General features: G+C 47.9%; 1 protein-coding gene across 1 annotated transcript in view; it reads left to right on the top strand.

Moving 5' to 3' along the window:
• Positions 1 to 18,613, top strand: part of PLXNA4 (plexin A4) — a 414,284-nt gene that overhangs the window by 309,998 nt on the left and 85,673 nt on the right. Inside the window, exons 7-8 of the mRNA XM_053977321.1 lie at positions 682 to 781; positions 3,551 to 3,665. Of these exons, the coding sequence (XP_053833296.1) occupies positions 682 to 781; positions 3,551 to 3,665 (215 nt within the window). The remainder of the gene's footprint in view (positions 1 to 681; positions 782 to 3,550; positions 3,666 to 18,613) is intronic.

Genomic DNA, 18,613 nt, shown 5'->3' with positions numbered 1-18,613 from the left:
CACTTCCCCACCAATTACTGCACCCACTGATTGCCCTCGCTGAATTGTGGGAAGAAGCAGCAGCTGACTGCCCAGCTTGGGAGCAGTGGGAAAAGGGATGGGGAAATGGTGTGGAGGAGCTGAGGTGAAAAGGGAAAGCTACAGAAATGGCTGGATCCCTCTGGAAGAGCAATGGATTTCACATCTCTGACACTGACACGGGTTCTTTGCAGCCACAGGCTGAGGGGAATGGAGCCTGGGGTGAGTGGGGTGAGTGAACATGGAAGGAATGTCCACATGCCCTTTTTTCCTGGGAACTTTGAGTGAACCAGCAGTACAGAACAATTTTAAGGAAAAAATTATATTTTAATGGCCTCCAAATTCCAGACATCTGTACTCATATTCTTTGAGCTTGGCTTTTCTACTTGATGAATTCAGTCACCACCTTTTTGAAATTAGACCTGCTGTCACCCTCCAGCCCAGACTCTGCTACCAGGCACAATAATTTCCAGTGGCAAAAATGTACTGTACCTGAGGGAGAACTGGGCTCTAGAAATATTTTATAACCCTTTCTGCATCTACTGAGGACAGCCCAGCCAAGGTGCTGTGGGACAGCTCCAGGCTCAGGCTGGTGGCCTGGCCAACAGGGCTGAACTGGGCTAACAAAGCAGTCACACCCTGATGTGCCTATTTTATCCCCAGGTGACCATCACATTGTCCAGCTCCAGCTCAAGTCCAAGGAAACGGGGATGACCTTTGCCAGCACCAGCTTCGTTTTCTACAACTGCAGCGTCCACAACTCGTATGTCCATTTCCTTTGGTCCCAGTTTCTCGTGGGCACGTGTCCCTCAGGAGGGTGTTAAAGTGGGGAGGTGACCAGGGGCTGGGGTCACTTGTGTGGTGGGTCCCTCCTGAGATGGCTCAGAGTGTGGGGACCACTTTTTCTGCAGGCAGACCATCAAATTAGCAGCAATTTGCCACAGAATTGAGTCAAAACTGAATTGTGCCCTCAGCACACGCCCCCCTTTTCTTCCTATTGTTCATTTTTTTGCGGATGTCTGGCTCCTCATATGCACCTCCAACCCTCATCCATGCTGCCAGTCCCACCAGCGGCCTGCCCCAGATGGTTAGCATAGACTTGAACCCTCCAATCTGGAAAAATAAAGCTTGTGGTTCCTGCAGGATGTGCACTGAACCCAGCTGATTCCCTCAAGACCACGTTACCCATGATGTGAGAGCCTTCCCTGCCTCGCACCCCATTTTCCTGGGGTTTAGCTGCCACCCAGGGCTGCTCAGGAGCCGCCCCAGTGGAGCAGACCCACAAATCCCTGCAGAAAGATGTCCTTGCAGCAGGCTGATCCACCCCTGAGCAAGGCTGAGTGGCTCTGTCCCCACCACTGAGCCGTCAGAAGTGCCAAAAGCAGATAATTACTGCGGCTCAGCAATTCACAAGGAAAGGCAAATCTTATTTCCATGTTCCTGCTGCTTTGACAAACAGTGTCAGAAAGCAAGTGTTGAGGGGGGAGAGCAGCAGAGATGGTGCTGTTAAATATTTATGGCATGTTTTGGTTTCTTACTTGACAAACTATAATACGCTATCCATTTTTAATTCGATGTATCAGAGCAAGCACTTGTTACCAATTTGAAGGATAAGCTGCTGTACCAGAGCTGAGAGTGGATTGGGGTTGAGCAAGATTTCACAGAGACAGGAGAGAGGGGGTTGTGTCAGCCTGTTGGGCTCACACAGGAGCTCTGGAGTTTTTCTCTCCTGCCCATTAAAAACCCGGTGGCGTATAAGGATCAGGAAAATTTACTTCCCTGAAGTCTCCTCAAGGTACCCTCCAGGTACTGCAGCTTCACAGAATCATAAAATTGTTACGTTTCGAAAAGCCCTCTAAAATGGTTAAGGTTGGAAAAGTCCCTCTAAGGTTGGGCCCTCTAAAAGCCCCACCTAAAATTGTTAAGGTTGGAAAAGCCTTCACAGAATCATAAAATTGTTAAGGCTGGAAATGCCCTCTAAGATCACCAAGCCCAAGTCAACCAGCACCACCATGGTCACCATTAAACCTTGTCCCCAAGTGCTTTTTAACACTTCCAGGGATGGTGACTCCACCACTGCCCTGGGCAGCCTGTTGCAGTGCTTTACAATCCTAATATCCAATCTAAACCTCCCCTGGAACAGCTTGAGGCAGTTTCCTCTCATTTTGGCACTTGTTACCTGAGACAAAAGCCCGAGCCCCCCGACTGTCCCCTCCTGGCAGAGCCACAGGGTCCCCCCCGAGCCTGCTTTTCTCCAGGCTGAGCCCCTTTCCCAGCTCCCTCAGCCACTCCAGACCCTTCCCAGCTCCATTCCCTTCCCTGGACACTCTCCAGCCCCTCCAGGTCTTTGTCATGAAGATCTCCAGAGTGTGAATGACCATGACTGTGCAGAGAGCTGGGTTTGGTTGCTGCTGAGCAGGCATCACATTAAATTTAAAGGGAAGTGTGATGTAGGTCCAGCTAGTGCTGTAACACAACAGGGGAGGTGTTTGCAGCTCTGACTGCACAGCCCCTGGGGCACAGGAGAGCAAAACCTTGTAAGATGGAGGAAATGGCTCTTTCCTGCACCCAGAGTAGGTGATGCCCTAAACATGCCCTCTGCTTCCCAGGTACCTGCTCCAGTAGTCTTTACTTCTCTTCTGAGATGAAAAATATGAGTTAATATGTTGGGAGGAACCTCATCACCCTGATCAGAACTCACACCAATAAACCTGTGGGACACAGGGGGTGAAAATTCCCTGCTTCATCTTTGGATTTCTGGCTTTGGTATATCCCAGTTTGTCTTTGGCCTCTGTGTAATATGTGGAACAGACTGGATTGCTGGTGCTCAGGGTAGCCAAATACAATAAATATTTATTATTCCTCTAGTTGCAATGACATAAATGCAATCTAAATTATTTAATCATTTGTGACATTTGAGATGCCAGTGACAACCAGCTCAGGCCAGAGCAAATCCAGCCCCATCCTGCTGGTGTTGGGTCAGTGCAAAGCCTGTGTCCTCCTGCAAAAGCAATGTTTTCCAGGCTGTACTTCCCTCTGGGAAAGGCTGTCAGTGATGCCTTGGACTGGCTGCCTAGAACAGAGGCTGGACAGAATTAGAGAATAAAGTGGGGATTTATTAAAGGCCTTCATTAGATACACCCTGGGCAGTGCAAGAGCCTGGCATAGGCCACACACAGGAGGGACTCTGAGTCACTCTGAGGTTTTTTTGAAGATATAAGTTTGGTCTATTTGCATATCAGGGGTTAATTGTTCAATTACAGCTTCAGGTGATGAAGTCACATTCCCCCAGTTTGCTCCTCCCAATTCACTTTGGTTTGTACTTTTGGGGCCTGAGGCTGTGAGGTGCCCTTGGTTCTGGGGCCCAGAGGGATTGTTCTGTCTGCCCAAACTGTGAGGAGAGCTTACAAACACTGTGTGGAGTTCAGAGCTACACACTAACGCAGTACAGGACCTGGAAAACAGAAAAGCCAAAACTTCAGGCCTCATCAGGACCCGGCTGTCCGAGTGACTGCTCTCTGTGTTGTTGCAGGTGCCTGTCGTGCGTGGAGAGCCCCTACCGCTGTCACTGGTGCAAGTACCGCCACGTGTGCACCCACGACCCCAGCTCCTGCTCCTTCCAGGAGGGACGAGTCAAGATGCCTGAGGTAGGCACGGGCACAGGGAATGTGCCACACATCTGGGATGCTCAGGGCTTGTCAGTCCACAAAGCCTTCTCCACCTCCAGTCCCACCCTTTCCCTCCTCTGCTCGCCCTCCCCTGTCCCTCTGCAGGGATCTCCTCTCCCCTCTGCTCTGCCAGACCCCCAGGGACCTGCTCCCTCCCTCCTGCACACCACGGGCAGTGTAATGTGGGAAATGAATTTGTAGAAAACTCTCAAAGCCTGACAGAAGGCTGGAGTAGGACAGACATTGCTGAGAGAGAAATGGAACTGGAAACAAGTTTCAAAGGGTGGCCTTACAAATCAGACTGGAGACTTTGGAGAAATAGAACTGTGAAAGATGCATTGCAGTAGGACCCACAAGGGGTGATTTTAGAGGATTGGCTTTAAGGCATCGACAGCATCGTGTGGCTAAAGCTGACAGACCAAGAAACACTTACAATGTGTTGTAATTAGGAAATAATTGGCTTCTGATTGTGATGACGTGAATTATAACATCTGTATCGTCTCACCCTTCACATGAGACTGAAAATGGAATAAATTTTTTTAAAATGCCTTTCAGCTGCCCCATCTCTGGGTCAGAAAAGGGCATAATCCAACAGTGTGTGACCTTGGAAACTCATCACAAACTCCTGGCACCAAAGATCTGGGAGGGATGGGAAACACTGGTCGTGCCTCTCCTCCAGGAGAGAAGGAAGTTACCTACCCCAGACCACTGAGACCTGGGGAGGATTTAGAGCTTTGGCCACGGATTCAGTAGATTCCAGCTGTGTTTGGAACACCTTTGGGGCTTTGTGGGTTTGGTGCCTAATGGCAGATGTATCCAACTGCCCCCCAGATTGCCACTGACAGAGCTGAACTGGAGTCTTAATGCAGAGCTGCAAATGCTGCCTGGATGGTGTTGCAACCAAGGAGCCCTTGCAGGCAAGGAGAATACAAATAGGAAGGCACTTAATTCCTTCCTGGTCCCACATGTAGTGTCTTTATACTCCCGTGACATTGCCATTCCCTCCCACCCCTTCTGTAAATGCTGGTTGAGCTGTCACATTTGTGCTGGTTGAGATGTCCTGCATCAGACGTCCTGACCTGCTCTGGCACTGGGAAAAGCCATAAATACTCATGAGTTCTCCATCTACCAGGATTCAGGATTTTCTGTAGAACTACTGGAAAAAACATGCTGAGGAGATGGAGGGTTTGATGCCCTGAGCTTGGTGGTGGAGGGGTGAGGAAAGGCAGCCCAGGGTTATTCCAAAGCCTTGTCACACTTTGGCCAGTCCTGCTGGCCACAGATTTCTGTCCCATCCACTTCAGGCACTGTGGGAACCTGATTTTCTTTCTGGGACACTTTGTCTCAGTTTTCCACTGTGCAATGTCACCACCACCACCCCTGCTCTCCTCTGGTGTGCCTCGTGTACCAAGCACAGGACTCACCTTCCCAGCTCCCGCCTCTCCAAAGTTAAATTCCTACTAACCTCAGTGGATCTCCTGATCCACCAGAAAGGAGATCATGAGAATTATCCCAGTTTCTTAGGGAAGGGACAGGGGATGGCACAGCCACTGCTCTTTACTTTGTCCTCTCCGAGGTGTTGCTCTGCAGAACTGTGGAGGAGGCAGGAATTTATCAAACTCTGCCTATTTTTAGCTTTATCACCTCTCTTCTGTTTCTGAAAGATGTCCTCTTCAGGAGACAGCTCCATTCTGGGGGGCTTTGCCAGCAGAGTTTGCTTTTCCTCTCTTCTACCCCCTTTAACAGGGAATTCCCTGCTAAGCTTTGTGTACTCCCTTTCTGATCTTGTAAAAGTGAGATTTTCATGGCAGCAGGAAGAGGCACAGACCTGACCTTGGAAAACCACAACTGATCTACAAGGCAATGACAGCACCATGGATGTTACACTGGTCACTGCTAATGGGGGCTGCAGCATTTTTTTGCCTTCTCTGGGCACAAATGGGATCTCATTCCCCTGGGATACAACATTTGGAATAATCTGCTAAGCTCAGGAGCTGGTTTTGCTGTCTGGTCCACAGAGGAAGGACTGGAATGACAAAGTCTGCAAGGATAAAGGGCTTGCAACTCCCAAAACTTTCAGAGCTTTCTTTGTGCCTGGCAGTGTGAGAAATGCCCTTCAGCTTCAGGGTTCTTCTCATTCCCTCTGTGTGTTTGTGGCTCTTAAGGGCTGGGGAAGGATGGCATCACAAGTGCCCTCTGACAAACAGATTTACAATCACTCTGTGGCCAGAAAGGTTGTGGTTTTTTGTTTTGGTTTTTTTTTTTTTGTTTGTTTTTTTTTTTTGTTTGTTTTTTTTTTTTTTTTTTTGGTGTTTTTTTGTTTTGTTTTGTTTTGTTTTTTAATGGCACTTTGAAGGACTATCTATCTCCCACACTTCTCTTGAAAGCCATCTTCTCACTGACTCACCGCTCTCACCAAAACTTCCACTGCCTATTTTTTACTGTCACCTGAAATTCTATCATTTTCTGTCCTGTGCACTTGAATTGATTCTCTGAACAATAGAAACCACTCAGTACCTTGAAGAAGCCAAGCCTGGCTCCTCACTGCCAGCCCACACCTTCACCTGGTTCCTGGTGATGCCACGTGTCTCACTTGGTTGACAAGACCCAGGTCTGTTCCCATCTTCAGCAGAGCTCAAAGTGCACCCTCACCTTGAGTGGCTCTATTTTCACTGGCCTCTCATATCCATTCTCCTTTCAGTCCTTTCCTCTACCAGCATTTGGAGGCCTAGAGGATGAGGAGAGGGAAAGCTTTGCCACCACCCAGGCATGAGTACCTGCTAAGTAAATCTTGAGGAGGTGCTGATGGGAAGCATGAGGTGGTTGGACCATCCCGTTTGCTGAGCAGATTAACTCAGACATCTTCCCAAAACAAATATTGGTGTTAGTCTGTCACATGGACCAGAAATGCCTTCCCTCTGGAGCCATCTGTGTTGGCACACCAAGCCTTCACCCTCCCCCTCACTGTGGCCTTCACCTTCTCTTGCTATGCCCACCCTCAGGTGATTTTTTTTTTTCTCTGTTTGCCTGTACAACCTCTTGTCATCCTGTGGGAAAAGACTTCCCACTGTCCAGATGGCCTGGGCTGCAAGTGGGCTCATTTGGGCTGGCACCCCTCACCCCTGGGCCAGTCTGGAGTGCTCTCAAAGGAAGGTTGTGCCCTTGTGTCCTCCTGACTCCATCATTTCCTTAGGACGCGTCACAAGTTTTTGGACTCCCACAGGCTCAGCCTTTCATCTAGGCCTTATTCGTGTTCTCTGAGAGGCTCTTGGGGTTTTTGCTTGTATTTCCTTGTTGTATGAGTTGCTGGTTAGTGCAGGATGCTGGATGGACGTGAGACTGATCCAGAGAGACAGCAGAAAGGCTTTGGCTGCGACCCACATTGTCCAGAAAATGCTGTTACCTGCCATCCAAGGGCAGCCTTTGAATTGCCTTGTTGGGATCAGCCAGCCCCAGGCTGGGAATGGCAAAACAACCAGAGATGAAGAAAGGACAGAAAATGCCTGTTCCCTCACCATCAGCTCTGAGATATGACTTTCTTACCTGCTACTTGTCAGGTGAATCAGTTCTGTCTGTAACAGATCTGGATCAGCCACTCTGGGAGCTTTGGGAAAGCCCAGGTTTGCTCCAGTGAAGAGCTCCAGCTTAGTCATAAAGCAGGAGTATTTATGATTATGGCACTGATCTTAATCACAGAGGGTTCATGATGTCCCCAAATGATTTGTAGAAGAAATACTTCACCTTGGCGTGTAATTTCCCTTTACAGCAGGTTTTTGAAAGCCAGGCCCACTCACTTGAAATATACTGAGTGACTTCTTGCTTTAGAAAGGGGAGCTGATATTATTGTTACTGAGGCAGAAGGGAAAGCACGAGGGAAAAAAGGACATTTTAATACTGGAGTGGATTGTTGTTGTTGCTGTTGTTGTTTTTCCCAAAGAGCTGATGGCAGAAGTGGAGAGAATTAGTTTCAGAGACAGAAGGGAGTGGACTTCTGGGGATTTTTCTTTGTCATCCTGGCTCTGCTTTTGACATCTGCTGCTGACCAGAGCTAAAGTCAGCGTGCAGGCTCAGAGTCTGAGCACAAACCATTGCGCTGCAGGTTCCCACTCTGAGATCAACCCTTACCTGACACAATCCCCAAGGAAGAGACCTCAGCCACTTCTTCTGTAAGTGGGCAAGACAGTCAACAAGAACTGGGGGGAAACTGAGGCAAGTGGTGTAAAACAATGGATTTGAGGGTCTCCAGTGTGACAGGGGTTGTAGAAACAGCACCTGTCTCCTGATATCAATTACCCAGTGCTGATTGCCTCATCTGTCTTGTCTCCATTCAGATCTGCTCTGATCCAGGGAGAAGTTTTCATGTCAGCGTTTCTGTATAAGGAAGGGATGCTGGGATAGCCTGCTTGAGTTGATGGGATAAAGGACTAAATCTTTTATTTGTGCCTTTTTCTCTACGATGAACATTATCTTGTTCCAGGCCTAGCAAGGATTTTAGCTTTGTGTAGGGGAAAAAAGAGGGGGAAAAATGGCACAAGCCAAAAGCAAGCCTAGATAACAAATCTGTTATTCACGAGGTTTAACAGATACATAATAATTTAATTACCTTGAAGGAGGTTTTCATCTTTCCCTGCTCAGCCAACATGTGCGTGCGTGTGTTTTTCTTTCTCCCCCAAACAAGCCTTTCATTAAAAGGATTTTCATCTGTGCCTAAAAAGGGAAGAGAAGAAAAGATCTCACACCGAGGTGTTTTATGTTGAGTTGTACGTGCTAATGACAGCAAAGCCCACATAAAAGGAACAACTGCTTCAAATATTCATTTGTCAGGAGTGATGGGGAGCCCTGTGAGCTGCGTGCTGGCGAGCAGCTGCCGAGGAGCAGAGCATGGCTTTGCTCCTGCCTTGGGCCAAATCAAGAGCTGTCCTGGTGGCCTCCATCACCTCTGCACTGATTTAGCTCTGCCTGGCTGCTGGTCCTTCTTGGGGAGGTGTTTGTTGGGAAAAGGGGTGGAAGGAAGAGGAGGAAAAGAAGGTGGAGGGTGATGGTGGTTGAACTGACAGGAATCTAAGAAGCATTTGGATAATGTCCTTAATAACAGGCTTTGAATTTTTGTTAGTCCTGAAGTGGTCAGGAAGTTGGGCAGGATGGTAGTTGTAGGTCCCTTTGAACCGACAATACAATATTTTATTCTGTTCTGCTCTATTAGGTCCCTTTGAACTGGAAACCTATTCTATTCTATTCTATTCTATTCTATTCTATTCTATTCTATTCTATTCTATTCTATTCCTATCCCATCCCATCCCATCCCATCCCAATTTATTTGTTTAATATCCATGTCTCCTCATCATGGACTTTGCAGTAAACTCAGCAGTGCCTTCCCCATCCTGCTGCTCCCTCTCAAACTCAGAGGAGACTTTGCCTCAAGGCCTCCAAAACCCAGACAGGTTTCCAGGCCCTCCAAATGTCCTGGTTTTGTCCTTTTTTCAAGGTGCAGAAGGAAGTCACAGCACCCACCTGCTCCCAAAATGCACCCCAGTGAACTGGGTGGCTGCACTGGGGAGGGGACAGAGGACCTGCTGGGCCATCGGGTGACCGTGGCCAGCTCCTTGCTCCCTTGCATCAAAAACCCTTCTGGTGATGCACCTTCAGCCGTTGCTGTGGCAACTGCTCGGTTTTCATCCCTCTCCTCTTTCCAGCTTCACTTAACCCATCTAGAGAGGCGACTGCTGGAAGCCTCAGCACGGGGAGAGGAGAAAACCCAGCCCTGCCCAGATGAATGCACCTCTCCTTTCTCAGGGGCTGCAATGACAGCTCCAGCCAGGCCAATCCCAGAGCTCCAAACCCTTTCCTGGCTGGTCAATTATCCCTTCATTTATCCTGGCACCTGTCTGTCATTAAGGGCAGGGTGTGAGGTGGAGTTTCTATGGCAACTGCAGGCAGCTTGCTGGGGAAGGCAGGGGTGATGCCTTGAGAAGGCTGACCTAGAACAGAGTCTGGACAGAGCTAAAGAATAAAGCAGGGATTTATTAGGAGGCCTCAACATATCCAGCTTGGGCAGCACAAGGGCCTAGCCAGGGCTACACCCAAGATGAACCCAAAATGGTCACAAAAATGGACAACCAGTAATGGGGTCTCTCACTTTTATAAGTTCTGCTCCATTTGCACCTTGGAGTTCATGGTCCCATTCCAGCTTTAGCCCATGCAGTCCCATCCTGCTTGTTTTTCTCTCTCCAGCCCACGCTGCTTGTGCTCTTGGGGCTGAGATTTGGATCATTTGTCCTTGGTGCCCAGCTGGAGCAGGAATAGTTTTGTCTCCCTGCTCTGTGCAAAGAGCTCACCATCCCATAATATGAAGCCCAGACCCACACACTAAAGCAGCTCAGAATCTGAAAAATATAAAAGCTAAACCTGAGGCATCAGGGGCACTGGCAGCTACCCCATGCAGATCGGATCTGCACACATTTCATGGCACCTGCAGCACGGGGGGTTGGTGTTTAGCATCTATTTCACTCCTAGAAGGGTTTCCAAGCATGTATGATGGAGTTTGGTCTGCTCTGCATCATATCCAGGGAAACCAGGGGTAACCCAGGGTGAGGCTGCAGCTGGTGGTTTGGATCCAGCTGTGCTTTGGGTTTCCTGGTGGTTTGGCATTTCAGGCTGTGGCATTTCAGCCCCCATCCATCATTACAGCACTTTCCCAGAAAAGGAAATGTGTCCTGTAGTGGGTACATCCTCTTCAGAGGGGGTGCTTCAGATAATGATGAGAGGAAATTAAATACAGAAAATGGAGGCTGGACAAAAAGCTCCCCCTTGTTCAGGGAGTCTTGTTAGAGCATGAAAATGCTGCTCAGAGCCAGTGTCAGAGGCACAGGTTTGATTTCAGCAGATGAGAGTTGTATTTCTGACTCTGAGTTGGCTTGGACACGTTCACCTTTCCGTGCCCCTGATCCCCTCACACCTTCTGATTTGGGTAAGCACTTCCAGTTAATAGGTGCTTGTACCATCCTTAGTTCCTGGAGCTGTGATCTCACAGTGGGGGCTGCTCGTGAGAAGCCTTTGAGCACGTACAAACAAATGAGATAATTTGCTGTTGTTTGCCAGTCATGGTGACTTGTGCTGAGGTGAAGAAGAAGAAGAAAAGTGTGAAGAGGCTTCTTCTGTTATTTTTGGGTATCTTTTGCCATCTCTGAGCCTTTCTGTCCTGCAGTCAGCCAGCTGGCAGGGGAAAAGGCTGGTAACTTGTTGAATTTCTGCAACAATTAGAAATTGAGCATACATCTCAGTAAATTTCAGCAGAGTTTCAGAGATGTATTAATTCTTAGAATCATAGACTGGTTTGGGTTGGAAAGGACCTTAAAGATAATCTCATTCCAACCCCCTGCCACGGGCAGAGACACCCCCCACTATCCCCAGGTTGCTCCAAGCCCCATCCAGCCTGGCCTTGGACAGGGATGTGGCAGCCACAGCTTCTCTGGGCAACCTGTGCCAGGGCCTCATCACCCACAGAAGAAATAATTCCTTCTTAATATATACCTTATCTGTCTAATATCTAATCTATTTCTGATCATTATGGTGATGGATCTTCAGGAAATCTGTCCTGGTGCACAACAGCTCCATCCTTCCTCCTCTCATCAAGACCTCCAACCAAACCACCAGAGGATCTGAGAAATGATGGGAAAGGGATTTTCTGAGAGCAGTACATCCTACCTTAATGCACATCTTGTTTTCTTAGAGCTCAGCCTCACCTTGTGAGTGACTAATCAAGGACCTGCTCGTGTGATTTCGAGGAGCAGCTCAGGGAGCTTGGTTGGAATGAGAGATACAAGAAACATCTGACACTCAGTACCGTGTCCCTGCTGTTTTTCATAACAGCTGGGCTGCTCATCTTTGTCATGCAGGATTATCTATCCCACAGGACAGGGTGATCTCAGAATGCAGCAGGGTAATGCTCATCTGTCCCCGCCAACACAGCATCCTTGAAAAAACACTGGCAAGAGCTTATGTTGTTTTGAAAGCCTAGCTCAGTGCAGTGCTATTGTAATGCCTCAAGTGGCTACGGGGTTTTCTGGCTCTCTGGATATCTGTCAGGACTGCTGGGATCCCTGTGGCACCCCGCAGTCTGAGGGAGGAAGGACAATTCCCCATTCAGACAGTCCAGGGTGATGTCTTGGCTTGGAAGAATTTGCTTTTCTCCATTGTAGCATCAGCTGCATTCACCGCTTTGGGGGCTGGCCAAGGAGAAACATTCTCAGGATGCTGAGGCTGCAGATAAGAGGTGAGGCTGGAATGTGTGTCCTGCCTCTGTTGGGGCATCTCCAGGAGTCCACACCCTCCTTCCCTGCCTGCTTTTTGAGCATGAGTCCATTTGCTTTGGCTTGGGTGTTATCTCATGCTGCCGTGGATCTCGGGGAGGGAGGGGATGATAAGAGCTGTGATCTCATGGTCCTGACCTTCCCACTGTGGAAGCCGAGCTATGATGATTCCCTGGGCTTCTGTCCTGGTTTCTAAAGGAAGTGAGTTTGCATCAACGTGACCTCTGTGCAACCTCCAGCCCATCTGTTCCTCTGTCTCCTCCATCCACTGCCAAATTTACTGACCATTCTGGGCCTCGTTGGGCCAAAGTCTGGAGCTCTCAAAGTTCCAGACAGTCTGGAGTTCTCAGGTTCCTACTGCCTCTGTAAAAATGCACAGCTTTAGAGGAGAAATAGATTTTCAATCCTCTTAGGAAGAAAGCACTACAGCTTTGGCTCAACCCTTGTTAGACCCCAGAAATCCCCATGGGAGAGTGTTGTCATGGGAATGCCTCCCACTTCTGGGGAATTCTTAGCTGGATAATGTCCCTTATGTGTGCCAAACCCATTTCTTGGCACTGGCTAATAATGAACTTTGTTGAGGAGTGACAGGTCAATGCCATTACTGTAGAATCAGAGTGATGTGGGTTGGAAGGGACCTTAAACATCATCTACTTCCAACCCCTCTGCCATGGGCAGGAACATACACGGAAGTTCTTGTGGACTTCTGGTAGAACTCCTTATAGAAGGACAGAAGGCTGGCTGGGAGGAGTGCAGATTTATATAGGCATAATTAGAGAAGGAATTAATTACTGTTTTAAGAGCTGCCTGTGCTCTGCTCCATGCCTTCCACATCTTTGCACAATCCAGTTTTTCTGTGTGAGTTGTTTGGAAGAACTCTCTTACTAAACGAGGGTTTGTTTTCCTTTAACAAAAGACAGATTGCCCAAGTCAATATGTGCTTTTCTTGTCTCTTGCACACACACCACCTTCCTCAATGCATATATTCATATTATTTATGACTTCCAAGCTCAGGAAGCATCAGAACTGAGGCTGCTCACACATCCCCAGTAGCCTCTTTCCAGTGAGCAGATGGACCTCATGACAAAACCATTGACTATTTTTGTCACTAGTCCACTCCCCTAATCCGGTGACCAGAAGGCTCCTGCTCTCTGGATCATTACTTCTCCTTCTGAGAGTGTGTCAAAGCAGCAAAGGGCTGAAAGAAAGCTAATGTTGTGTCTCTATTTAAAAAGGATAAATGTGGCGCTTGGATAATTATGGCAGCCTGACCTTGATCCTCGTGAAATAATGGACTGGCTAAGAAAGACTCTATTAATAAAGAATTAAAGGAGGGTAAAATCATTAATGTTCATCAGCAGTGATGTGTGGACCGACTTCAGAGGCAGAACAGTCCTGGGTTAGGATCAAGCTCTCAACAGACCTGGGTCATTTCCCAGCACTGCCTGCATGGCCTTGGGGGAATCACTTTGCTCCCAATCACCAGGAGTGGGCAGTGAGCCATGGCAGGGAAGGTTGGTTATCTTCATTTAGATCCTGCTTTTGAGCAGCCACTCTCTGGTGATCAGCATCACTCATCACTCCCCAGCCTTCACAGCACCAAGCCCAAGGACCCAGGGCAGCTGAGCTGATGATCTCCTGTCCATCAGTGAGGAGGCTCAGCAAGAGGTCTCCCAGAGAAACTTTGGATGTCCCATCCCTGGAAGTGTCCAAAGCCAGGCTGAAGCAACCTGGGATAGTGGAAGGGGGTGGAACTGGATGATCTTCAATGTCCCTTCCAACCCAGCCCATTTTATGACCTGCTGGTCTCCCTGCAGCTGTGGCATCTGTGCCCTAATCTGCGCAAGCTGCCCCTGAAATGTGCAGCTGCCAGAGAGCACAGAGCTAAAACAGGGCCAAATCTTTTCCCTAGCCTAGCCACCAGCCTCCATGCCAACCCCCTTTTGCCAGGCACCAGAACCCCTAGCAATGCCTGACAAAAGAGAGCTGGAATTTGCTCCTGAGTGTGTGGCAGACTCTTAACTAGAAAGGAGCCACCAGAAGTGACAGAGATGCAGGGACTCAATTATTCCTTTGTTGTCTCTGCAGATGTTTACACTTCCCATAAATCCTGTTGCTTTCTCCTCATCAGCTGCCTTTAAAGTTCGGAGCATTTTCTTCATGTATTATTACTTTTGCTGTGCCAATAAATAAGCACACCATCAATCAAACTAACAACACTGTAAACTTAGGAAGTGCAGATAAAATATATGGTGCATTAAAAAATTCGTTGACCGGGTGAGCTTTTTTCGGAGCCAGTTTGATTGCTGCTGGTGCCGATGTAAATTTGGGGGAAGTATATCCAGAAATTTATGGAGCTTGGATTCCTGCCTACAAGGCATTGACCTGATTCCACTTTATAACATAATAACGTTCCCCAGCACCGTTTGTGTAAATTTTAAATATAATTTTTACGACGCTGAGAATTAGTGGTATAATAATGTAAACACAACGTGGACTGTAACTCACCCCTTCTCCTCCTGCACTGGGGATGGAGTGCTCCTTGCTGCTTCCTTCTCCAGATTATCCAGGATCGGGGAAGCTGTGCAGGAGTTTAAAAGGAACCAGCCTGGCAGCCCTGGAGCCCTGGGTTTGCAGCAGTACAGGGTGGTGACCCTGTGTGATTGTGCAGAGGTGTGAGAGACAACTTCAGGAAACAAACTCCAGGCAGTCCCTGCTGCCTCTCATTTGTAAACTTGCTTTTTTCCTGTGTTTTAGCCAGGTGAAATTTGATTTCTCCAAAGTCAATGCAAGGTTAAGGGTTTTTTGCCTCTCTTTTGCCTGTTATCCCTCTCCTTTTTCTCATTCCTTGCCTTCCTTTTCTTTCTCTTTCCTTGGTCTGTTTTCGTTTTGATGAGGTTTTTTTTTTTTAATCTACTTTAATTTACAGAGCATCCAGATGCTGTGGTCTAGATATGTCTATAAAAAACCCAATCCCTGCCTCTCAACTCTTACCCTCTTGACTTGATTACAGCAGAGTGGGCGGGTAAAAGCCAGAGGGAACACAGAGAAAACAGAACATTGCAGCTCGGCAGAGCAGATGAACAAAAGATGTATTTATTTACGTAATATCTGAGTAAATAACATTCTGAGTTTCATTCCCCAAAGGCCCTGAGTGAGTCAGTCTTGGTCACTGCTTAGATTCACCATGTGGTCATTTTTTTTAAGGCAAGATGCCTTGGATAGGGCACAAAGATGGTTGCTGGATGAGGGATATTGAAAGGAAAGTCTTAAAAAAAACACCTGTAAAGTTGAGGATAAAGAAATGGATTTTAATGGCAGAAGAAAAGAGGAACTGGATGCTTTGAGTAATGATGGAATTAGTGCTGGAATAAAGTAAAGAAGGAGCAATGAAGGAATTTGTGGTCTGTTCCTGAATGGAGGTGACTCCTACTCTTATGGGCAAGGAAGGGTGAAAACCCATTGCCAAAGGTTGAGTTTATATGGGCAGTGGTGCCCCCAACGCCCTCAGCATTAGGTGAGCTTTTGTTTCCTTCCATAGAAAGTGGAGATCCAGCCAATGCTGCCAGGGATCATGAGGGAGGAGTATGAAGGAAAAGCCGGAAAGGTTCTTCTGCCCTCTGGGGTTTGTATTGGTCTTAAATCAGCCAGAATTATAGATTATGCCTCACTTTCTTGTGCTGAGTAGCTGCAGGGAGCCTTAATGCTGGTGTGCCATGTATGGTAGAACCATTGAACCCTGTGCAATATCCCAAGGCTGTGAAACATCCCGACGTGCCTTTTCCTAGGAGAGGAGCTCGGGGTATTTGATCAGTCTCCAGCCTATACTGGGAAACAGCACAGTGAAACCTCCGTGAAATCATAACTCTGGATGTATGAAGCACCCCAAAGAAACCAAACTAATTAGTTCAGGGCTAAGACTACACGGCCTCAGAGAAGCCTCCTCATCCTCTTTAGCAGCATCCTCACGGTGGCTCTCACTGGAGACCAGCTTGGGCTCAGTTCTGATGAAGGCCATAACACACATGTGAGGGAAAAGGTCCTCATATTTCTGAGACTTTATTATTCCTGCAAGCTACAACAAAACACATTTGCAGGCGCTCTATGAGGAGTTATAAATAAAGAAAATTAAACTACCATCGACCCAATGAGTACAGCTCATTTCGTGCAGTGTTTTCACTGCAAAAGCTCTCTGACTTGGTAATTGGCAAAATTTTGGTGATGTGAGGTGTGCATCACTGCTGATACCAGTAATTGGCAGGGGTGAAGGATATTATTTTAAATGGACTGACTCATTTGAAAGCATTCAAGAACTGGAATGAAGCTACACACACAAAATGAATCAACAATGATTCTCTGGATTGGGAACCAGCTCCCCTTAGAGTCAGGCAAAAGATTTAATTTATTATATATCAAAGGCAAAAAGGGATGGGATTTTGCCTGTCCTTGGTGCAGTTTTTGGCAGTCTACAATTTTGTTTCCCCTACATCCTGTGAAAACTGTATTTTTCCAACCTAGGTGATGTCCACAGCAAAGGGTGAAGAGAAGGGTGAAGAGAAAGTGTCTCCACTGCAAGATGTCCAAAATAACTCTTTCTTACAAAGCCTTCTGCTTGGCTCTCCTCTGGTCAGCTTGATGTTTTACCCTCAAAAATACAAACCTGGCCAGGCACCCAAAGCTTGACACAGACTGCAAAATGAGTTCTGTGTTTGAATCTGAACCCAGAGCCTGGTCCAAGCTCTGAGGTTTTATGCAGTACATCACCCAATGAAATTGCCTTTTCCCCTCCCCGTTTCAATTAGAAAGAACATTAGGTCAATCAGATAAAGCCACATTGGGAGGATTTCCTCTTTATGGCGCTTGCCTCTTCAATTATCTATAATGAACTTCCTCACAGCACTGCAAAGCTTTTTATATGCAAACGAACCCTGTTTTGGGGCTGCCTCAATCACGGCTTGTTAATGAACTTGAAACAAGTGTTATCGGAAAGGTTACAGCACCACTGGTGGAGGGGGGACAGGATAAAGCCACACAAGAAAGACCAGGCTGAAGAGCTGGGATTGGCCTGCAGGTACCAGAGTGGACTATCTCCAGCCTCCATCCCACAGCCCCCATCAGAGGCTTTTTCTCTGTGACACACATCAAGTGAAATGCCCGCTCCTGGGAAACGGCTGCTCGGCGGCAGATAGGGCTTTCCCACCCTCCTGCCCCACTGATTCCCTCTGCCAGTGCATCTCTCTCTCAACTCCTGGAGCTGGGGAGGGAAAAAAAAAAAAAAAAACAAAAAAAAACAAGGAAAAGCTGCTGCCAGTGTCTTTCCTTGTGCCAGGAGAAAGAGAGAGAGAGCTGAGGCAGAGGCCCCAGGACATGTTGTGCAGGTGATGGAGAAGGGTCAGGGGTGTTGAAGACATAAGGTCCCAAATGGTGTTTGCATGTGGTGTCTGCTGGTGTGGTCAGTACTGAAAACTCTCTAATATAGCCTAGATCACCTCCTTCTTCTGCCCTCTGGGGTTTTTATTGGTCTTAAATCAGACAGAATTATAGATTATGGCTCGCTTTCTTGCGCTGAGCAGGGAGCCTTAATGCTGGTTTGTCATGGTATGGTAGAACCATTGAACCCAAGCTTGGGAAGACTTTCCAGATGATTAAGCCTTGCTCTTTTATCAAGAAAAATGCTTCAGTGACACTTTACCCATTGTGTTTCAGCATTAGGAGTTCCCTGGAGAGGTTCCATCACAGAACAGAACAGCAGCGAGGACAGGGATTGCTGGAACAGGGTGTAGCTCCTCAATCCTCCCCCCCAAGAGTGCAGAGCGTGACAGTGACAAAGCTCATCCCTGCATTGCAGTACCCCATGGGTTTTCCACCTCCAACCCTTCCTCCTTCCAGCCAGGTTAATGGGATGGCCTATTGAGCCTTGGCAGCACACATCAAGCCAGGCCTTGTGTCAGATTATCTCAGGCAAAGAGCCACTGGATCCAAGGTGGTTCAGCTCCACCCAGCTCCAGTGGCTGTGCTTGGCTGTCCTGGTTCTGGTGCCAGCCTGGGCAAGTCCAGTTGAAGCCCATCAGTGACTCTCTGTTACTTCCACCATGAGCATCACCCTGTAAATGCAGATGAAAAATCATCTGTCAGGCCCCTCAGTCTGGCACCCCCTTAGGACAGACCCTCAGATCCTCTTTGGGACTGGGGAAGGTTCTGGACTTCACTGCAGGGATGCATTGGGTGGTTACGGGATTTTCTCCCTGCCCCTGGCCAGGGATGAGCTCACATCCTCCATGTGATGATTGTTGGCTCTCATAATTCTGTCCCTGGTTGGTGTAGCAACAGCTGTTACACATCTGATCCATTTCCTTATCTCCCTCAACTCTTTGCTTCAGTAAGATGCTCCCACCCTCTGCTCTAACAAGATCCCAGGCTCTCAATGAGCCATAAATTTTACTTTTGAACCCTTCGGTCCCTTTCCCTACTTTTCTGCCCCAAATCAGTAATTTTCCTCCTGCCCTCACCCCCAGTTCCCTGTCTCTGCTGGAACCACCTGGACCTGGCTTTAATTTTGGACAGCACAGGCAAAGAATGCAGTAATTTCCTAAAGAGCTGATATTGCCACAGAATCCA

This window comes from Vidua macroura, chromosome 5, assembly GCF_024509145.1.
Source record: "Vidua macroura isolate BioBank_ID:100142 chromosome 5, ASM2450914v1, whole genome shotgun sequence".
NCBI lineage: Eukaryota > Metazoa > Chordata > Aves > Passeriformes > Viduidae > Vidua > Vidua macroura.
Note: the sequence above shows the minus strand (reverse complement) of the source record. Positions and strands in the feature narration are given on the sequence as shown.